This window comes from Armigeres subalbatus, chromosome 2, assembly GCF_024139115.2.
Source record: "Armigeres subalbatus isolate Guangzhou_Male chromosome 2, GZ_Asu_2, whole genome shotgun sequence".
NCBI lineage: Eukaryota > Metazoa > Arthropoda > Insecta > Diptera > Culicidae > Armigeres > Armigeres subalbatus.
This window is the reverse complement of record NC_085140.1, coordinates 258,474,884-258,494,255: the sequence shown is the minus strand read 5'-3', so window position 1 is coordinate 258,494,255 and position 19,372 is coordinate 258,474,884. Positions and strand designations below refer to the sequence as shown.

The 19,372-nt window shown below is 39.3% G+C and overlaps 1 protein-coding gene across 16 annotated transcripts in view; it reads left to right on the top strand.

The window, feature by feature from the left end:
• LOC134212119 (sodium/hydrogen exchanger 3) overlaps positions 1 to 19,372 on the top strand; it is a 276,330-nt gene that overhangs the window by 99,139 nt on the left and 157,819 nt on the right. For all 16 annotated transcript variants that reach the window (XM_062689674.1, XM_062689683.1, XM_062689682.1 and 13 more), the window contains exon 3: positions 11,365 to 12,342. In XM_062689674.1, coding sequence (XP_062545658.1) covers positions 11,767 to 12,342 — 576 coding nt within the window. In that variant the 5' untranslated portion in view covers positions 11,365 to 11,766. The remainder of the gene's footprint in view (positions 1 to 11,364; positions 12,343 to 19,372) is intronic.

Genomic DNA, 19,372 nt, shown 5'->3' with positions numbered 1-19,372 from the left:
AAAAGTTCTTTGTAAATTTCTTGTATCTTACCCATAGTAGGTTCATCTGTCATAATTCCGTTAAGTATCCCTGGTATTAAGAATTCTTTTAATTTGTTTTTGAGAAAATCGTTGCTGAACTGTGGTTCCGAAAATATGTGCCTAGTATATTTTTCAAATGGCCTGTTTTGTTCATAACTAGAATTTTGATCGGTTTTGAAAATAAGTTGATTACGAAAGACATTTATAGGTGCTTCTGTAGAAGGGATAAAGGAACTGTCATCATCATTTGCTGAATGCTGCGTTGGGGTTAGGGAGTTAATTTGGATGCGGGATAGCGCGTCTGCTACAACGTTGGATTTTCCAGGTTTGTATTGCATTTCGTAATCATGCTCTTCCAAAATGATTTCCATCGTTTTAGTTTCGCGTTATTGTTCTTGGGTGAAAGGGCAAATGTTAGTGGAGATGATCGGTATAGATTTTGAGTTTTGCTCCGTAAATAAAATTTCGAAGCGTGTGTAAGGCCCATACGACAGCGAGCATTTCTTTCTCGTTAGTCGCATAGTTTTCCTCCGTTTTTGATAAGGTTCGAGAGATAAATGTTATTGGTCTCTCGCCATCATGGAATGTTTGGGAAAGGACAGCTCCTAATGCTTTATCAGAAGCGTCCGTGGTTAAAATGAATGGTTTATCGAAATCTGGGAATGCCAGAATATCATTGGAGGATAATATTTCTTTAAGAACTTGGAAGGCTTGTTTTGCTTCTTCGTCTAGAGAAATCGAAAAATTTTTGGAATTGTTCTTAGAAATTTGGCGATGGCCATCTTCCCCTCTTAAAAGCTTTGTTAAGGGTTTTGCAGTTTTGCATAATCCTTGACAAATCTTCTATAATAGCCTGAAAGTCCTAAAAGGCTCTTAAATCTTTTAAGTTCTTTGGTTCTGGGTATTTTCGAATGCACTCGACTTTTTTCATATTTGGTTTCAACCCACTTTCAGAAACAATAAAACCGAGGAATTCAATTTCGGTTCTCAAAAATTCGGATTTATCTGGCTGAATTTTGAAGTTGGCATTTCTGAGAGTTAAGAGAATGGTTCGTAAATTCTTCAAGTGCTCTTCGAATGTCCTTCCGAAGATAATTATGTCATCAATATAGACATGGCATATTTTACCTAAGTGATCTCTAAGAATGTCGTCCATGACTCTTTGGAAAATAGCTGGAGCATTTTTCAGTCCAAATGGTGAACGAACAAATTCATATTTACCATTATTGATTGAAAAGGCTGTTTTTTCAATGTCCTTTTCTGACATTGGGATTTGGTGGAATCCTGAAGCCAAATCCAAAGTCGTAAAATATTTATTTTTGCCTAAATTGGCCAGAACTGTGGAGGTATCGGGAATGGGATACCTGTCACTAATTGTTTTAAAATTTAATTTTCTATAGTCTATAACCATCCTATACTTTTTCTCATTGGAAGCATCCATTTTTTCGGCACAATCCAAACTGGTGAATTGTAAGGAGACCGAGATGGTCTAATAATCCCATCATTCAACATTTTTCTGTTTGCCTGTTAACTTCTGCTTTCAATGCCTGTGGATAGGGATATGATTTACTATAGATTGCATTGTCATCCGTAGTTCTAATGTCAGCTTTAACCTTCGTAGTAAATGGCAATTTTTCGTCAGGAGGTTGAAATAAATCTTGAAACTCCTTCAAAATTTTATCAAGTTCGCTCTTTTGATACTCTTCCAAATGTTCGTTGCGTATATTAATTTTGTTTACTTCTTGTAGTTTATATTGAAGCAAAGGAATAATGAAGTTACCTTCTAAAATCAATTTTCGTTAGAAGTATCAATGACCGCTTTGAGTTCTTTCAAAGTGTCATGACCTATGATTGCATCAAATGACTTAAGTTTATCCATATGAAAAACTTTATATTCAAATCTGAATAAGGTTGAAATAATTTTCCCATTGAAAATTTAGTTACTTTTAAATCTCCTCCAACGGAAGAAACAGAAAATGGTTTTTCACGTCGTGAGATATTTTTGCAAATTTTGGGTGAATAAAATTTTTTATTCGAACCCGTGTCGATAAGTATTTTTAAAGGGTTTCCAGCTCTACCATAGTATACAGAATATGGTAAGGCAGAGTTCATTCTAAAAAATTCAGTTCAGCTTCTTCTGGTTCCTGGAACTCGTTTGGTTGATCCTGTTGTGCTTCAATCGCTCTTAGATACCTGTCGAAAGTGTGGCTTGGTTCCGGATAGTATTCTTCATCATCGGATGGGATGAAGTCTGATCTTTCGTTCACCGTGTCTTCTATTTCGGGGTTTTGATATGATTCTGTGTGAGTGTGAAACAATCTAGGACGTTTTAGTGGGGGATGTTGTTGGTTGGAATGCTGGGGTCTGTTAGAGTAGTTAATATTAGCAGTGCGCATAGATACGTCTGTATCTATTGGCGCAGGTGCTCTGAATGGATTTCTTTGTGGATTGGGTGGTGGCTGTGGTGCAAATGGTTGTCTAGGAGGTGCTGGGAGAAAATGAGGATAGTTTCGTTGTTGCTGAGTGTTATAGAATGGTTTTGGAGGGTAAAATGCATTGGAGGGTTATACCGTAATTGTGGAAGGTTCATCAATGGTTTCATGTGCATCCTAGATAAATGGGCTGGTTTAGGCGGTATGGCAGGAATTAGATTTCTTGGCTTGGTATGGACCTCAGGAATCTTGTAACTAGTAATATTTTTCTAAACTCAATATTTTGAAAGGAGATGCAATAAGAGTAGGCGTGAGCCAGAGATTCTGGTTCGTAATTCTTCAAAATCTTCCAACATCGCCATCTAGACCACGAATAAATGCGTCGATAGCTTTGCGGTTGTATGTGTATATCATAGCCTTAGTGGCTTCTGGATGAGAGAATCGTTCATCAGTTCTTATGGAGTTAGCTATCAATGAAAGGATACGGTTTACCTTGTCGTAATATTTTTCCAAAGTTTCCCCGTCTTGTTTGCAACACATTAATTGATAATCCAGTGTTTCTAAATCGCGTTTCTCACCATAGTAGGTAGTCAACGTTTTTCTAATCATTTTCCAGTTGATGTTGACGTTTGAGGCAACGAGTGCATCGTTGGCTTCACCTTTGATTTTACGACGAATAGATTTGCAGACGACATGATATTTATTCTTGTCGTCTACTGTACTATGTATATTTGGGGTGTATAAACTAACCAATGCTTCTGCATCTTGCAGGAAAAAACTAAGTTCGTTAGGGTCACCGTTAAAATTCAGTAAACCTTTAACGATATCGGGTATATCTTCAATAGAATCGGGACTTATAGGGTCCCGTCTGCCCTTATCAAATAGAGTGGAGGATCTGAATAATCCTCCTGAGTTGGGTTGGCGGTTGCTTCCAAAGAAGCAATCCTACCGGTGAGTTGCCTGATTTGATCGATTACTTGTTCCATTTTTATTTTATTTTACTAGATTCTACACTTACACTTGCAAAAAATAGGTTAATTGTGATGGTCTAATAGTGGATTTGACTGATAATAAACTTTATTTGAGTATTTTACTATTTCTATTTTTGTTTCGATAATCACTAATCACTTCACTTTTTCGGTTTCAATTTCACTTTTTTTCACTTGATTTCTTTCTTCCTGGAAAATTAAATGATTTGTTATTTATTACTTACAAAATAATTCTGGACATTTTCTGGGTACGCCAGAAAACTGTGGGATCCGTGGAGGCACGTGTCCAGGCGGTTATCGAATCCTTTTTTCCCAACACTGCCGGGTGCAGTCGAGATCGTTGGGTCGGGACCGGAAGCTGTGTGTATTATCCCTTCTCAGCACGGCTGCCTTCTTCCTTTTCACTGGGATCGAGTGGTTAGCTGCTCTCGTTACTCGTGGGGCTCTTCCGTGCGGCTGCTTCTTGCGATCAGGTGGATGTTCCAGTTGAAGTGCAGGAATGTGATACTTCTATCGGTTCACACTTCCTGGTGTAGGTGTTATTTGACAAGCGTTCACTTGGCTCTAACGCGGTGAATCGGCTAAGTCTTATCTCGAGGACACTTAATCACTTCACTGTACTTGCACTAAACTTCGGTCCCTATTCAGGCGCCAGTAAATCTTCTCAAGTCAAAGGACCTGAAAAAATATATATTTCTAGAGCTTGAGCTCCGTCTTTATTGAATCTTAAGGAATAACTAACTAGTACAATTTTGGGATGCAAGTATTTATAATTTCGTATGCACTCGCGAGCGTGGGATCGATCTTTGATTATGCTGGATGATGTGATTGTTTATCTTTGGGATGACGGTGTCGCATGATGCTGTCCGTTGGGATGTTTATTCCTTGATTGCGATAACGATGTTTAGTCTGGATGCTAAGTGGTTCTGTCGTGTTAATTCTGGGTGGTCCAGAACAAAAGTGCTAATATTTATGATGCTAAGTGTCTGGTGCAGGATTTGTGTTAACTCATGTTTTAGAAGTTCAGCGGCGTGAACATTGTTTGGATCTCTCCGAGTTTTTTTAAGTAGTTGTTTTAATTTTGATTAATGTCCACAAATTCAGGTTCATCCATGGACATTGTGTGTTTCTGATGTTAACATTCTTTGTAACTGTTTTTGTACAGTCTTCCCATATTGTATTGTATTTAGATATTATATTTTGAAAACATGTATTCACATCTTGAATGGGTCCGATACCATCGATATAACGTTTGAATTCCATCTCTAATTTTTCGTGATTTGTTACTTTTTTTGATAGATCTACTCTGTGCGTGCCAATCTGCATTTTGAATTCTGATACTATTAAACAGTGATCACTTAGATCGTTAAAAATAGTATGATTGTTTAAACGATGAGCATCGGATATTTTGCACATAATATGGTCTAAAATATTTTGGCTGGCTGGTCTTGTAACAATAGTGTTTGAGCAAATATATCCATAGGATTGCAAAAGGTGTTTATATTTCAAAACAACATTATTATTTGACAAATTGACAGGAATATTAACATCTCCGAAAATCAAACAAGGACGATTGGTACTACACTCATTAAGCCAAGTTTCCAAGCGATCATGAAACTTATTAAAATCATACGATGGTGGACGATATACACCATGAATTTCCAACACTTCTCCACATACTTTAGTTTCTATTTTAATATGATGGAATCCATCATTACAAGTGTTCTCGATAATTTTATGTTCAATTGTATTTCTGATATAAATTACTAGGCCACCAGATGAATTTTCCCTACTTGAAAATATGCTTTTAAAACCTTGTATCCCGTATAGTCCAGTATTTCCACTTTTAAGCCATGTTTCTCCAAGAATTATTACATCAATTGGCACCGAAAAACTATCAACTGCTATCAGAATTTCATCAAATTTTCGTAGATCATTAACTCCTCGAACATTCCACTGTAAAATGCGTAAGTGTTTCGTTCCCATCGTTTCCAGTAACAAATTAAAATCATCTATATTGTCATGAAAATTATTTAAAGTTTGATACATAATTTAGTGCAATTTGAATAGTGATCTATGTTCAATGTTGTGACGGTAGTGTTAGCTTAGACGAAGTAGCATAGCGCTTGCCTCGCAGCATGATAATCCCCACAGATCCCATCAGCATCTGAGAAGAATTCTCATTGGAATCTCTAAACAATTCCTTTCAAAATAATCGAAATATTCCAACCGGAATCCAGAAGAATTCACACTGGATCCTTTCGGTATCGTTAAGGAATACCCTTGGGAATCTGTGGGGGATACCCTACATAATCCATGGAGAATTTGCTTCAGAATCTCTCGTTAATTTGCTTTGGAATTCCTCTGGAGTCGTTCAAAGATTTGTTTCGAAATCGTTCGGAGATTCGCTTCAGAATTCCTTGACAAATTGTTTCAGAATACCTCGATGATTTTCTTAAGAATATCTTGAATATTTATTTCGAAGTATCACGACGTTTTGCCTCGCAATCCCTGAATGATTTGCTTCGGAATCCATCTAGGATAGGAATCCCTCTGACGATTTGCTTCGGAATCTCTCGATGAATTTCTTCGGAATACATCGACGGTTGGCTTCGAAATGTCTAGAAGATTAATTTCGGGCTCCCTCGACGATTTACTTTGGAATCCCTTGATGAATTGCTTTGGAATCATTCCACGATTTGCTTCGTAATTATTCAACGATTGGCCTAAATATACCTGAATGATTCCCTTTGGAATCGCTGGAGAATTCTTAACGGAATCTCTGGAGGATTGATACGGAGTCCCTCGACGATAAATTCGGTATTCTTCGACGATTTGCTTTCACATCCCTAGAAAATTTCCTACGAAATCCCTGAACATTCACGTTGGAATTCCTGGAGGATTTCTGACGGAATGTCTGGAACATTCCCGTTGGTACTCCAGAAATATTCTCGTCGTAATTCCTGGAGGATTCCATTCGGAATTTCTAAAAGATTCTCATTGGAATCCCTGAAACATTTCCATAAGATTCACTGGAACATTCCCGTTCAAATTACCTTCAGAGTCTCTGGAGGTTCCCTTCGATATGCTCAGAATATTCCCGTCGGAATCCCTGGAGGAATGTTGCCTTTTTTTGATTTGAGATAGATATTATATTTATGAAATCTGTAAATATTTTCACTGCCTACCGGTGGGAACCTGACGGCGATCCGGAACATATTATCCTTTCAGTGTGCGAGCGCTACTACACTTAGACGCATAGTCATACGCCATCAATTTGAGTCGTTGTAGCAATCATCCATCGGCTAGTAAACAATCATACTTCGATACTATGGACTACAGCAAAAAGCACATGCACATGCCCAAAAAAGAATATGGATGTGATTGATCCGCAATTGCCTTAGGTGATTGAATCGTCTTTATCACATTACCACTAAGGTAGCTTAATAAGGTGGTGAAATGTTCGAGAAGTTTTGAAAAGAAGCTCAAACTAGAGAAATAGCTAAATGGGCTATAGCCACCCCTGGGCATCGAGGCTAGTTACGCCAATGCGGAAAAATCTTCGGAAATTCCAATAAATTATCGAAATTTCCACGGAACATTCTGCAGACTTTTAATTTTGAATCGGCGTGGAAAATTATAGACCACCGGCGTGACAAATTTGAAACAGCGGCGCGCCGATGCAAAAATGCCGGCGGCGGCGGCGTGCCAAAAACTGTCGGCGGCGTGGCGCGGCGGCGCACACCTCTACCAATAAGTCATTTACGTGATGTTAAGTGAGAAGAGAAGCGCCTTCCTTCTCATTTCGCTTTTCCTACTTTTCACAGTCAGAAGTTATTAGTGAGAAATGAAGAATGAGAAGTGAGATGTCTCACTTCTAACTAATCATTTCTAACTTCTCACTGTGAAAAGTGAGTAGTGCAAAGTGAAAAGTGAGACGTCTCACTACTCACTTCGCAATACTCACTTTTCATAGTGAGTAGTGAGGAATGATTAGTGAGAAATGAGACGTCTCGCTTCTTACTTCTCCCTACTCATTTTTCACATTGGGAAGTGAGAAATGAGAAATGATGAGTGAGAAGTGAAAAGTGAGACGTCTCACCTCTCACCGCAAAAAGTGAGAAATTTCTTACTTCCCACTGTCAAAAGTGGCAAGTGCGAAGTGAGGAGTGAGACATCTCATTTCCCACTTCCTTCTCACATTTCTCACTTTTCACTGTGAGAAGTGAGAAATAATGATTGAAAAAGTGAGTCGCCAAATTTCCTAAATGGCTTGCTCGGCCAAATGATTTACTTGTATCCGGCTAAATGAAGCCTGCCCAACCTTTTCAAGCCAAGGGCCAACTTTCAGAATTAACATCTGTTGGCGGGCCAAAAATATTCGGAAAATATTTTTATGTTATTTTATGTTCAAGTCATTAAGATGTTTGTTCATATCTACCAGAAAAGTTAAGTCATTCGCCAATTCAGGATCATACAGTTCGGACTTTGGATTTCCTTTATCTTGTAAAAAGAGTGCGATTTCGTTTTGAAGATAATAAAACCTCTCAAGCCTGGTTCTACGGTATAGTCAACGAACTTCGCAATAATTCAGCAAATCTCCGTATTCTGCTTCCATTTCCGTCAACATCATTTAGGATTGGTGGTTGTGGATCCCTCGCGTTGATAAAGATTATTAACTTAATGACGAGCGTCAGTATTTCGATTTCATACTTATTATGTTATTCGATTTCATACTTATATTCTTATAGTGAATAATGCAATATGGGGGGAACTATATCCAGATTGTATAACATTTCTCCGATTATTTCGCGGAATTCATTTTCGCGGTTGAACATTTTGCGGAATGTTTGGCGGATTGTACTTTTTCACCGAATGACTTTTGGCGGAATGTACCATTTCGCGGAATATTAATAACTAGTTGACCCGGCAGACGTTGTCCTGCATAGTAGGCGAGAATGTGCATTCCGAACTGCCCATGCAAAGTTCGCATAGGAATCACAATTTTAGTTATTCACGGTTTGCTCAACCTTACTCGTAATTTTCCCATTAGGAAATATCATATAAACCCGTCGGAATCTATAACGAATGTTTCTGCTGAAGAAATGAAAAAAAATCCATCCAGCCGTTTTCGAGTTATGCGGATACGAACACAGACCATTTCATTTTTATATATAAGATAATAGCTTAATGTTCATTCAGCACTTCCACAATTATTACCTGCCAGGTTTCTAACACGAGATCAACACGTTAAAACTTTTAAGCCTAAAAAAGTCGAGAAAATGTTTTATCGATAAATTCCCTAGACCGGGGCAGAAAATGAACCCAGCCTCCTTCAGTATAGTCGTGCTTGGCAGCCACGCATTTTCCCGCATGGCTAAGACGGCGTCCCAGAATATGTAGAAGTAGTTCAATTACCCTTTACAAATCCTTTATTATGAAGGAATTATGACCTCTCTTTACTTTGTTACGGATAGACGTTTTTATAAATAATTCGTTTTTATAATTTTCCTTTCGCCTTATATGGCATTATATCCTCCCATCACTTTTTACCGGGCAGAGGCAATCATTTAAAGAAGTCATTACCCCTTCCTTCGCCTTATAACTGATATATGCGTTCTTTTAAAGAAGATTTTATCAACTCCTTTCGCCTTATACCGGGCAGACGCATCTATTTAAAGAAAAAATGTGAACATATCGACATAAGGAGAGCGAATCCTGATCAAAATATGATCAGAACACATCGAGATAGAGAGATATCGAGGTAGGGAGGTTACCGAGATGTAGAAACCCCACATATATGTAGATTGAAGAGACTGAGGAAACTATAGAAATAAGGAGAGATATCGAGATATAGAACATCGAGATGTAGAGAGTCGACTGTAATTATTCTAACTGAATTCCGCCAAATGGAATTACGCGGTGAAAAGGTACATTCCGCGAAATGCGTTGCGGAGAGTTGATACATTCTGCGGAATGTTGCACCGAAAAAAAAAACGCGAATTGTTTTTTGCTCCATCAGTTGTAAGGCCACTTAAGTTTCTGGAGGGGTGTCCAAGCCCCTTCATACAGGTCTTAACAGTTCCTCTCAGGTCAGGTCAACATCAGTATTGTCATTTATTGCGAGAGAGTATAATTTGAAGCAAGCGTAGCGCGTAGTTTCCAAATTTTCTGCAAGAACTTTAACTCACCGTGTTTCGAGGCGAACTACCGAAGGAGACTACCGATGGAGACTTTTTCTTCAGGGCACACGATGCCGACAATAGCCGATGTGCATCCCTTTACTTAAGTCTTCCTCCTAGAATAGTTTCATTCGTTTTTGTCAAAATCTCACTAACAGCAAAACTGGCCCGTACTGCATTTGCTGTCTTCATGTTTGTCAGAATGAAGAGAGTTTGTTGCTCCGATAATCGATTGTTCCACTAATAGTTTGAATCAATAATAGAAATTCAAATTAGACGAGCACCTTATCTTTGAAGCTCTTTTAACATTTGTTATCTTCTTAGTTCAGTGCAAATATCGTATTTCGTAGGATGCTTGGTTTCGTAACGTCGTTACAGATCATATTCATTCAACACAGCAACACTTTCCGAACAAATTAGGCAACCCGGCTTTCCTTAGTTCAAAGTGAGAACTCGGTGTTTCACATCAACCTTTCGTTTCATTGGGTCACTTGGCTCACTCAATCCTGCCATTTCAAAATATGTAAAATATAAAATTTTTGTTTCAAATACGAATAAGAGGGATTATTGGAATACATAATTACGCGCATATGACGTTACAGCCCTTAACATTTACATTGAAATCGTGACGAAATCGTTTGGAGACACGTTCGACAGTTCGTTTGGAGACAGAGGATTTATCTTCGCTCATCTATATATTCCACTATCTATAGTTTAGGCCAAACGACCCTTCCCGTTTGATTTTAACGTGAGTAAAAGTGTAAGTGAAATATGCGTGTTCGTAGCATGAAAGTCTAGTTTTTTCATTACATATTTTATCTATTTTGTATTTTTTTCTAATTCTTTTATTTTGTGTGAGCGTTATGAAAGTTGTTAAATTTATGTAATTTATCTTAGTAACTTATTTATTAGTGTGCAATTCTTAAATTTTTCTTAATTTCATCTAACTTGTCTAACTAGTTTCTCTTGAGTGGCTCAATTTGTCTTTTCCATGTATGTTTGTAATAAGACGTGTGAATTTTTTTGTATATATTATCGATTATACTATGGATTTTAGAAATATTATAGAGAAACTAGCAGACCCGACGAACTCCGTTTCGCCCAAAATTGATTTATTCTCTGATTAGATCTCGAGTTATAAAGAAATTGGTGTTTAATTTGTTTGGGAGCCCCCCTTTGAAAATCGGGGAGGGGTCTCGAACCATCTTGAGAACCTTCCCGGCCCCAAAAAACTCTGTATAGAGTCTATAGGGTTCAGACAGACAGAAATTCATTTTTATGTATAAAGATAGATGCCATGTAATGTGAAAATAGTTCAACCGAGAAAATGATGTTTAAGTTTTCTTATTCTAGCCTAATTCGTTGATTGAAAAATAATACATTCTATTGCCAAAACATGTCGAAGCTATGATATAACAGTAAATGTTGAGCTATTAAAAAACCATTCGAAATCTATAAAATTCCAGTTAAAACAAAAATCGCACCGTTAACTCACGTTATCGGCAGCACCTCCGGTTTTCAAGCCGTTTGTATATAATTGTTTGTCATGTTTTAACAAACTAAAATGGATTACGTGGAAATTATCAGAACTCAAACATATTATCGTTCACCAAATACCTTCTCCCAATGAGGTCCATCAATCAATATCCAATGGCTTGCGTCACATGCGAGGACAAATAAACAAGTCAAACAGCATCAAGAGCAAATTTTCAATTCTGTTATTTTCTCTTATCATTGCAGAAACAGAGCACAACTACCGCCGTCTGAACGTTCCTGACGCTGTACCGCGCCTGCATCGGACAGCACAATCGCCGGCCCAATCATTCCACGAACGACGACGAGAGTGGTCGCACAACAGCAACTGAGTACATACAAAAGCCCAACGACGTACAAACTAAACTTTGTCAATTTAGGGATGTTTTATCAATGAAAGGCGATACTTTTCGGAACTATCATCGAAGCGCGTCACAAGTTATTCCTAGAACCGTTTGATGATCAGCAATTATCAGCCCCGACAACTGGGCGCAGGTGAAGACGCCAAAGCTGGCATCCAATCAAACAACGTTGCTTACCAAAGATAGCTCCCCGCGGTTACGGAGCCGGTGAAAGCTGGGTACGACGTCACCCCGCCCAAATTTCGGTATGGTGGCACACTCCCTGCAGCAGGAGGTGAATCTTTCTCGCCGTGCCTGTAGGGTGCCCCGGTGCCACCCCAGCAGTGCGAGGCAGCAGGACGAAGATATCAGAAAAGTGGTAGAAGAACAACTGTTGAATGGTGCTAATCAACCGCCTGCTAGTGAAGTAATAGCATTTCGCCTACAGCCCGCCTATCCTAGCGAAAGTAGTTGCTGCCTCGATGCAGATCCTTTGAGTTCGCGGAGCCCTTGGTTCCGCTGCAGAGATTATTGCAGTGGTAACGGTGAAGTGGACGACGTTAGTAGGAGAAGGCCGGTAGTGTGTTTTAGTTTTCGCTTGGTTGCACGTGTTTTCCTGTTAGTTAAGGCATTAGTGATGGGTGTTCTGCGGTTTGATGTGGCGTGTGAACTCCGAGGGTGTCCTAAACGTGCAAGCAGTAGCCGAGGCTCCAGAATGAATCTAGTGAGGTGGTGCACCTGGGTGGTTGTGTTGAGTGCCGTTTTGAATAATCAGGGTGGTTTCGTGTTAGCTAGGCCCAAAAATGGCGTTGTGACGGTGGATGATGGAGATGTGTTTTCTGTGGTAAGTTAGATTGAAAGTTGTTGTAGTAATAAATGTGTTGTTGAAATATTTATAAAATCCTTTGAATGTTTTTAAGTTTATTTGACGTATATATTTAAAGCAGCTTAAGACTTTTTAGTTTTAATTGAGATTTTCTTTAAAATACTAGTTTATACATTATTGATTTATTCGACCGCCTCTTCACATTCAAATAAATTTCACTTTTCTCCACTCATGTAGTTTTGGATAATGATAGATCCGACTTTCTTATATATATTTTTCATCAAAGTTGTAGTCTCTGTACCAGTCTATAATCAGTCGGGCGTAAATGCCGGCCTCGCTTCCGAGAGACCGTGGTCAGGGCAGAGGGCGCTTATATAGACACTCGTCCGGATAGACTTTCTTATTGATGTTTATCGGCTCTTTTGCCGCTCCCACAGATGGCTTGTCAAACTGAAAACTTTCTGATGAATTTGTCAGTTTTAGTACTTCATCACCTTCTCAGGAACCGAAAACTGTGATGTGGAAAAATCTACTGCAGCAACTAGTTTGCATCTGTTGTCCCTGTTGATGTAAGTCTCTTGGTCCTTGACGACTTACTACGATTTGAGCCAAAAAGTGAGATATGAGATATGAAATGTGAGAAGTAAGAAATGAAAAAAAGAAATGTTAGTTGAAAAGATAGAAGATAGTCTTTATTTCCTCCTTTCACTTTTTCCTTCTTCTTTCTCCTGTCTTATGTCTTCCTTCTTCCTTATTTCATCGTTAGGGGAAGGTGGGTAGACTTGATCCCCGGGGAGACTTGATCACCCCCTGTTTTATCGAGAACTAAAGTAATTTTGTTAAAGCGTATTTTTTAGTATAGATCCTCTAAACAAATGACCTTTATGCGGTGAGTTATTTTTTGGATTGACAACCTTATTTATGCTACAGGGCGATTTGTATGTTTTGACCTTCCCAAAGATTTTTTTATTGGCCACGCAAAATTTGAACAACTTTTCATAACAATGACCAAATGCTTTCGTTTTTTCACAACACAAAGCCATAAATATGCTTAATGATCTGTACTGATGAAAATGTCAACATTCCATCAAAGTTTTAGAATATTTGGATTTGAAGTCATTGCATCAATATGGGGACACTTGATCCCCCATTAAACACCCATACAAAAATTTGGCGAAAAAATTAAGAAAAATATAATTCTGCATTCAGGCTTCTAATTTTTTGTAGATTTGACAGATTTGATGAAGTTTTGGTAGGAAAAAATATTTATTGCGTAGATATCATAAAAAGGTCTCATCAAGTTTCCCAAAATTTTAAAATTGCATGTGCTGTCGAATTCAATAACAAAAATCGTTCATGTATACGCACAGCAATTCGAAAATTCGGCGTATTTTGAAGAAAAAATATTTTAAAAATCTGAGGGCACCTTTCTAATTTTATCAAAGCAAGTTCTTGGAGAGGGATCAATTTCCCCCGAAAATTTAAAAGTCTATTATTGACAGCACTCCAAAAAATCGATTGTGTATCAATAACAACAATAATTTAAGGACAGTCATACATCAGTAAAGTTGAATATACTATATTTCTTAGAGAATCTGTGTGGAAATCGCGTATGTTTATTTATTTTTGGCTGTGATACATCGGAAATCAGAAAAGGGGATCAAGTCTACCCAGTCTCCCCTATTCTTCCTGTTTTATTTGCTTTGTTTCTTTCTTCTTATACTTTCCTTCTTCCTCGTGTAACTCAATTAGGCTCCATAGCCGGCTACATGAATTTCTAAGTTTAAATTCCGAGATGCCGGACTCAATTCCATCAGATAAGTAACCAATAAAAAAGCTTTATTTGGAAATTAAGAAATCCTAAGAAAAATCAAGGAAATGTTTGAACTTGAAGTACCAATTAATGAATAAAATCAGTACCTATTATCAAAATATTCATGTTTAAGAAGTTGAAATTCAATAAGGGATATTTTCCTACCATGTTTGTAATAGCAATGTGGTAAAAAAGCATGCACTGAAAACAGAACACGAGTTTTCTTCAGTGGTTGAAAATTATGGACTTTTTAAATCCCCAATCTTTTTTAAAAATAAAAATTTAAAATTAAATATTAAATATAAATTTAGGTTACCATAACCCATGCTTTCGCCTTACTTCCGCATACTACTCACGTGTTCGACATTGCTGCTCGATAGTGCACATTGTGATAAATTGATCCATTTCACCGTGTTCTGCCACAATGCATCATTCATTGCCCTGGCAGTAGTAACACTCATTAAAGTGTTTATAATCAGCCGCCTGAGCAGCCATTCATGCTGTCTCTATCGTGCCATAAAAACTGCGCCTTCAATTGACTAACCGAATGACACGCTATCCATCCCCCGGTAATGCGATACCTGACATAATTGAGTCTCAACAATGACAAACGAGCATCGAATATGGATCCTATCATCGCTGGTTGTCTATCACAGAGTAATCGGAGGGGGATAACTCACTTGTACAGTTTGTCGGCTCATAAGTAATCTACTCTGATTTAAACCGTATTTCGTTCACAACTGAGAATTACGAACTTTTGCAGTTGAGGTCCACATAATGCATTCGGAAAATTGTGTTCCTCTGAGCGAAGGTTTTGTTCCACAAATGGAAGCGCATGAGCATCTCGTGCAACTAATTTAATTTTGAGTCTAATGTTTGCAACACTGTTCGTGGTATATCTTTCAAGACGAACATTATCACGTAGCCTTAAATGCATTGCAAACATGGCAAATTTATGTTGAGCAACAACATAAACAATATTAATTCTAGGTGAATGGCTGCGACCATGATGATGACGCGGTGGAGTCACGCGAATTCTCGTTTGATTCGATGACTCATGTAATGAAACTTAGTATGGTTCTTTTATTTAAATAAACCGTATCGAATAAATAGAATAGATATTGTAGAAGCCAAGCTTTAAGGGCAACGAGTATTCGACATTTTTGAAGTACCATCGTCTAAATAAGCATTCCATCAAAGAATAATTAGTAGGGTGGTTCAAAAAATCGATTTTGCTCCACAGCGCTCATCTGATTCTTTATCATGTACTGAGTGTCCTCTGAAAATTTGAGCTCATTTGGATTAAAACTGATTTAGCACAAGCCGTTCCAAGTTTGCATGCAATTTAGTATATGGGGAAATTTATTTTTGCCTTTCTCGTACACCAAGGTGTAACGAAAAGGCTATATATTCACTTCCAAGACGATTTTGTGATAGAAGGTCCGGAGACCCATAGTGTTATATACCAATCGACTCAGCTCGACGAATTGAGATGATGTCTGTCTGTGTGTATGTGTGTGCGTGTGTGTATGTATGTGCGCAAAATAAAACTCACTCATCTTTTAGGCACTTATCTTGAACCGAATTGTTTGCAATAAGTTGCATACGACGGAGAATTTTGTCCCATTATTTCCTATTGAAAATTGGCTAGATCGGACTATGGGATCAAAAGTTATGGCCAAAATACGATTTATATACAAAAAACACGCTAAGAAATTCTCACTCAATTTTTTAGTATATCTAATGTACGAGAAAGGCACAAACACCGATAGGTGGATCAATCAGAGTTTTCATTATACTTTTTATGACGCTTTCCCATTAAGCGCAGGTTGAAAGAAAACCTACATAGCTAGAAGGATTACTCCACTGCTTTCACCCAACGGAAACCGCATGTTGATTAATCGCCCCAAAAAACAGTAATCGACTTCAGGACAGGTTGCAATGTTTAGGTTACTGATTTTGTTTTTAACAAATCCTAAGATTTTAATGGATTTTATCAGCAAGTAAGCAAGTGAATCCTTTAAGATTTTTAAATTTTTCCAGGGTGTTAGTATTTAGTCTATCAATGGAATACTTTCGGAAATGTGATAGCCAAATTCGCGAAGTCGAGGCATATTCTGCTCTTCCCTCATATGGGAAAACCCATTGCTATCTGTTATGGTTTGAGTGAAACATGGCCGCCATCCCATCCTGTCTGTTGCTCTACTGTAAGGAGTATACCCCGCTAGGCATAAGTACGTTAGGCATAAAGACGTTAGGCATAAGTACGTTATGCATAATGGACGTTAGGCATAAAATGATCCAAAGAACAACCCATGACATAAAGAAGATAGAATTGTGCCAAACATTCATTATGCTTAACGTCCGTTATGCCTAACGTCCATTATGCTTAACATACTTATGCCTATCATTCTTAAGCCTAACGTCCTTATTGCTAACGTCGCGGACCCACTGTAAGAATCAATAAAGAACTGTCATTAGTTGTATGAAGAATTTTGCTTCAACTTCTATATAACTGAGAACGGCAACATTCTAAATTATTCATTCCACGTCGAGCATCCGTGCGAGACGGTTGTAAGTCCGCGTACGGTCTGCTTCTCATTCGGTTTTTTTCCTGAAGTACAGGTAGTGGTTTTTTCCGAAAGTGTTTTGAAGCATAGTACTTGAGTGGAAGTGGTGCTTAGCTGTAGCAGTTAAGTAGCCATTTCGTTGGTTTTGCAACTACGCAAAACATTGTAGTTTATTCGGCGTCCATCGCAGGCGCAGGCATCATCGTCCCACGCCGACAATCATCATCCATCGTGCGTCTCCACCAACACAGACGCTGCCGTCCTGCCACCATCCATCCACCCAGTTGCAGTGTTGGGTGCGGCGAGAACACCAACAATAGCGTAGTTCGCTTCGACCGCACCACCGGCGAGTGTCCATCGAGCTAGTGTGTGCTGCCAGAACTGTTAGCCGGCAACACAGCAGTGTGAACGCAAGTATTTAATTGAGCTCCCTCTCATTGTTCCCCTCTCTTCTCCATCTTATTGGAATAGTTTTTTCTTTCTTTTTTACTCGTCTTTCCCTCTGTCCCAAATAATTATGTTGTTTGTGTGTGTGTTTTTTTTCTGCCCTTGTGATAATTGTTTAGTTTTAAAATAGATTGTGCCTCGCTGCAGCGGCGCATTTCGTGTCCGCAATGCGCGAAGGCGAAGTTGGCAGGGGTACTTCGTATTCCATGTCAGATGTTTCGTTGCATTCTGGTGTTCCAAACCAAAACGAAATGGACACCAGCAATGCTAAAATTTCCTCTACGAGCCCCCGTCCCAAGGTCTACCCTCACGACTCTAGTGGGCCGTATGTTGTTTTCTTTCGACCCAAAGGCAAACGTTTGAATATCAGCCAGATTAGCAAAGATCTGGAAAAGCGATTTTCGTCTGTCACGACCATTGACATGGTTGGGTCCAGTAAACTCCGTGTCACGGTCAGTGATCGCAAACAGGCCAACGAGATTGTCACCTGTGAGCTTTTCACTCTCGAATATAGGGTGTATTTACCGTCAGCAGTGTGTGAGATCGCGGGGGTGGTGACGGAGGAAAGTATGACATGCGACGATTTGAAACAAGGTTTCGGTCGTTTCAAGAACGTTTCTTTGCCTCCTGTTGCGATACTGGATTGCAAACAAATGTATTCGGTGTCGCAGGAGGGAGAGAAGCGGAGTTATTCCCCGTCTGACTCTTTCTGCGTCACTTTTTCCGGGTCCGCACTGCCTGACTACGTAGTGATTGGCAAACTTCGTCTACCTGTTTGGCTGTATGTACCGAAGGTGATGAATTGTGTTAATTGCAAGCAGCTGGGCCACACCGCTCAGTACTGTTGCAATAAACCTCGCTGTGCATCATGCGGAGAGAAGCATGTGGAGGGCGCGTGCAAGACGGCACCGAAATGTGTCTATTGTAACGAAAGCCCTCCACATGCTCTTGAAGCTTGCCCAACGTACATACAGCAGCGAATCCACCAGAAGCGGTCTCTTCAGCAACGTTCTCGGCGAAGTTACGCCGAAATGTTGAGGAAGGCCGCTCCCCCACTCGTTTCTGACACCATCTACTCGTCTCTTCCTTTGGACGATCAAGGTAGCTCTGACTCCGAGGTTGGAAATGGGGTTCCCTTTGATTTCAATAGCTCAACGAGGAAGCGAATAAAACAGAGGCAGCGACCCGCAAAAAAGCCTAGAAAACAGCCTCAAAGTGAGACCCAATCCAAAATGGTAAAATTCAACGCGGGAGGAAATACTCAAAACGATCAACTTTTGTCGTTTCACATCGGGATGATCGAGAGTTTCCTCCACTTCTGAGAACATCTAAAATTCCAGAGGCCTCATTTTTTTCGATTTCTCCGCCAGAAAGAACCCTCGAGCGCTCCAATGTTAACGCTTTCTGGCATTTTGGAGCTCATCCTCCACTTCTTTGATGCTTCCGACCCCGTGAAGAACATGGTCAAAGTTGTTCTCCAAAGCTGACTCCTCTCTTGAAGCAATTGGTTTCAAAAATGCTCCTCTTCGAGCCAATAGTATCCGCCGATGTCTAACTTCACCGAGAAGGGTAACATAATTTCCATTCTACAGTGAAACTGTTGAAGTATTTTTCCAAAATTAGATATTTTTAAATTTTTAGTTAACAAATTACAATGCGATGCTTTTACTTTATGTGAAACTTGGCTAACACCAGATGTTAACCTTCATTTTCCTGATTTCAACATAATCCGCCGCGATCAGGCAAATCGATATGGAGGGTGCTTTTAGGGATCAAAAACAGCACTCCTTCTGCAGAGTCGATTTTGCGCCGATGTCTGGCACCGGAGCTGTCTTATGTCAGGTGACTTTTCGAGGAAAAGACCTCAGTATCGCCTCGATATATCTTCCTCCAAACACCGCGATATCTCGAAGAGATCTCTCGCACATCTGCTCGGTTATGCCCGAGCCACGGTTGCTCCTGGGAGATTTTAACTCCCACGGAACAGGCTGGGGGGAACTGTACGACGACAACCGTTTATCAATGATATACGACCTCTGCGACGACTTCAATATGTCAATTTTGAATACAGGAGAAGTTACACGAGTGGCTCCTCCAGCAAGAGATAGCCGTCTAGATCTTTCCATTTGTTCGAGCTCATTATCGTTGGACTGTACTTGGAAGGTGGTCCAAGATCCCCATGGTAGTGATCATTTGCCGATCGAAGTTTCGATTTCCA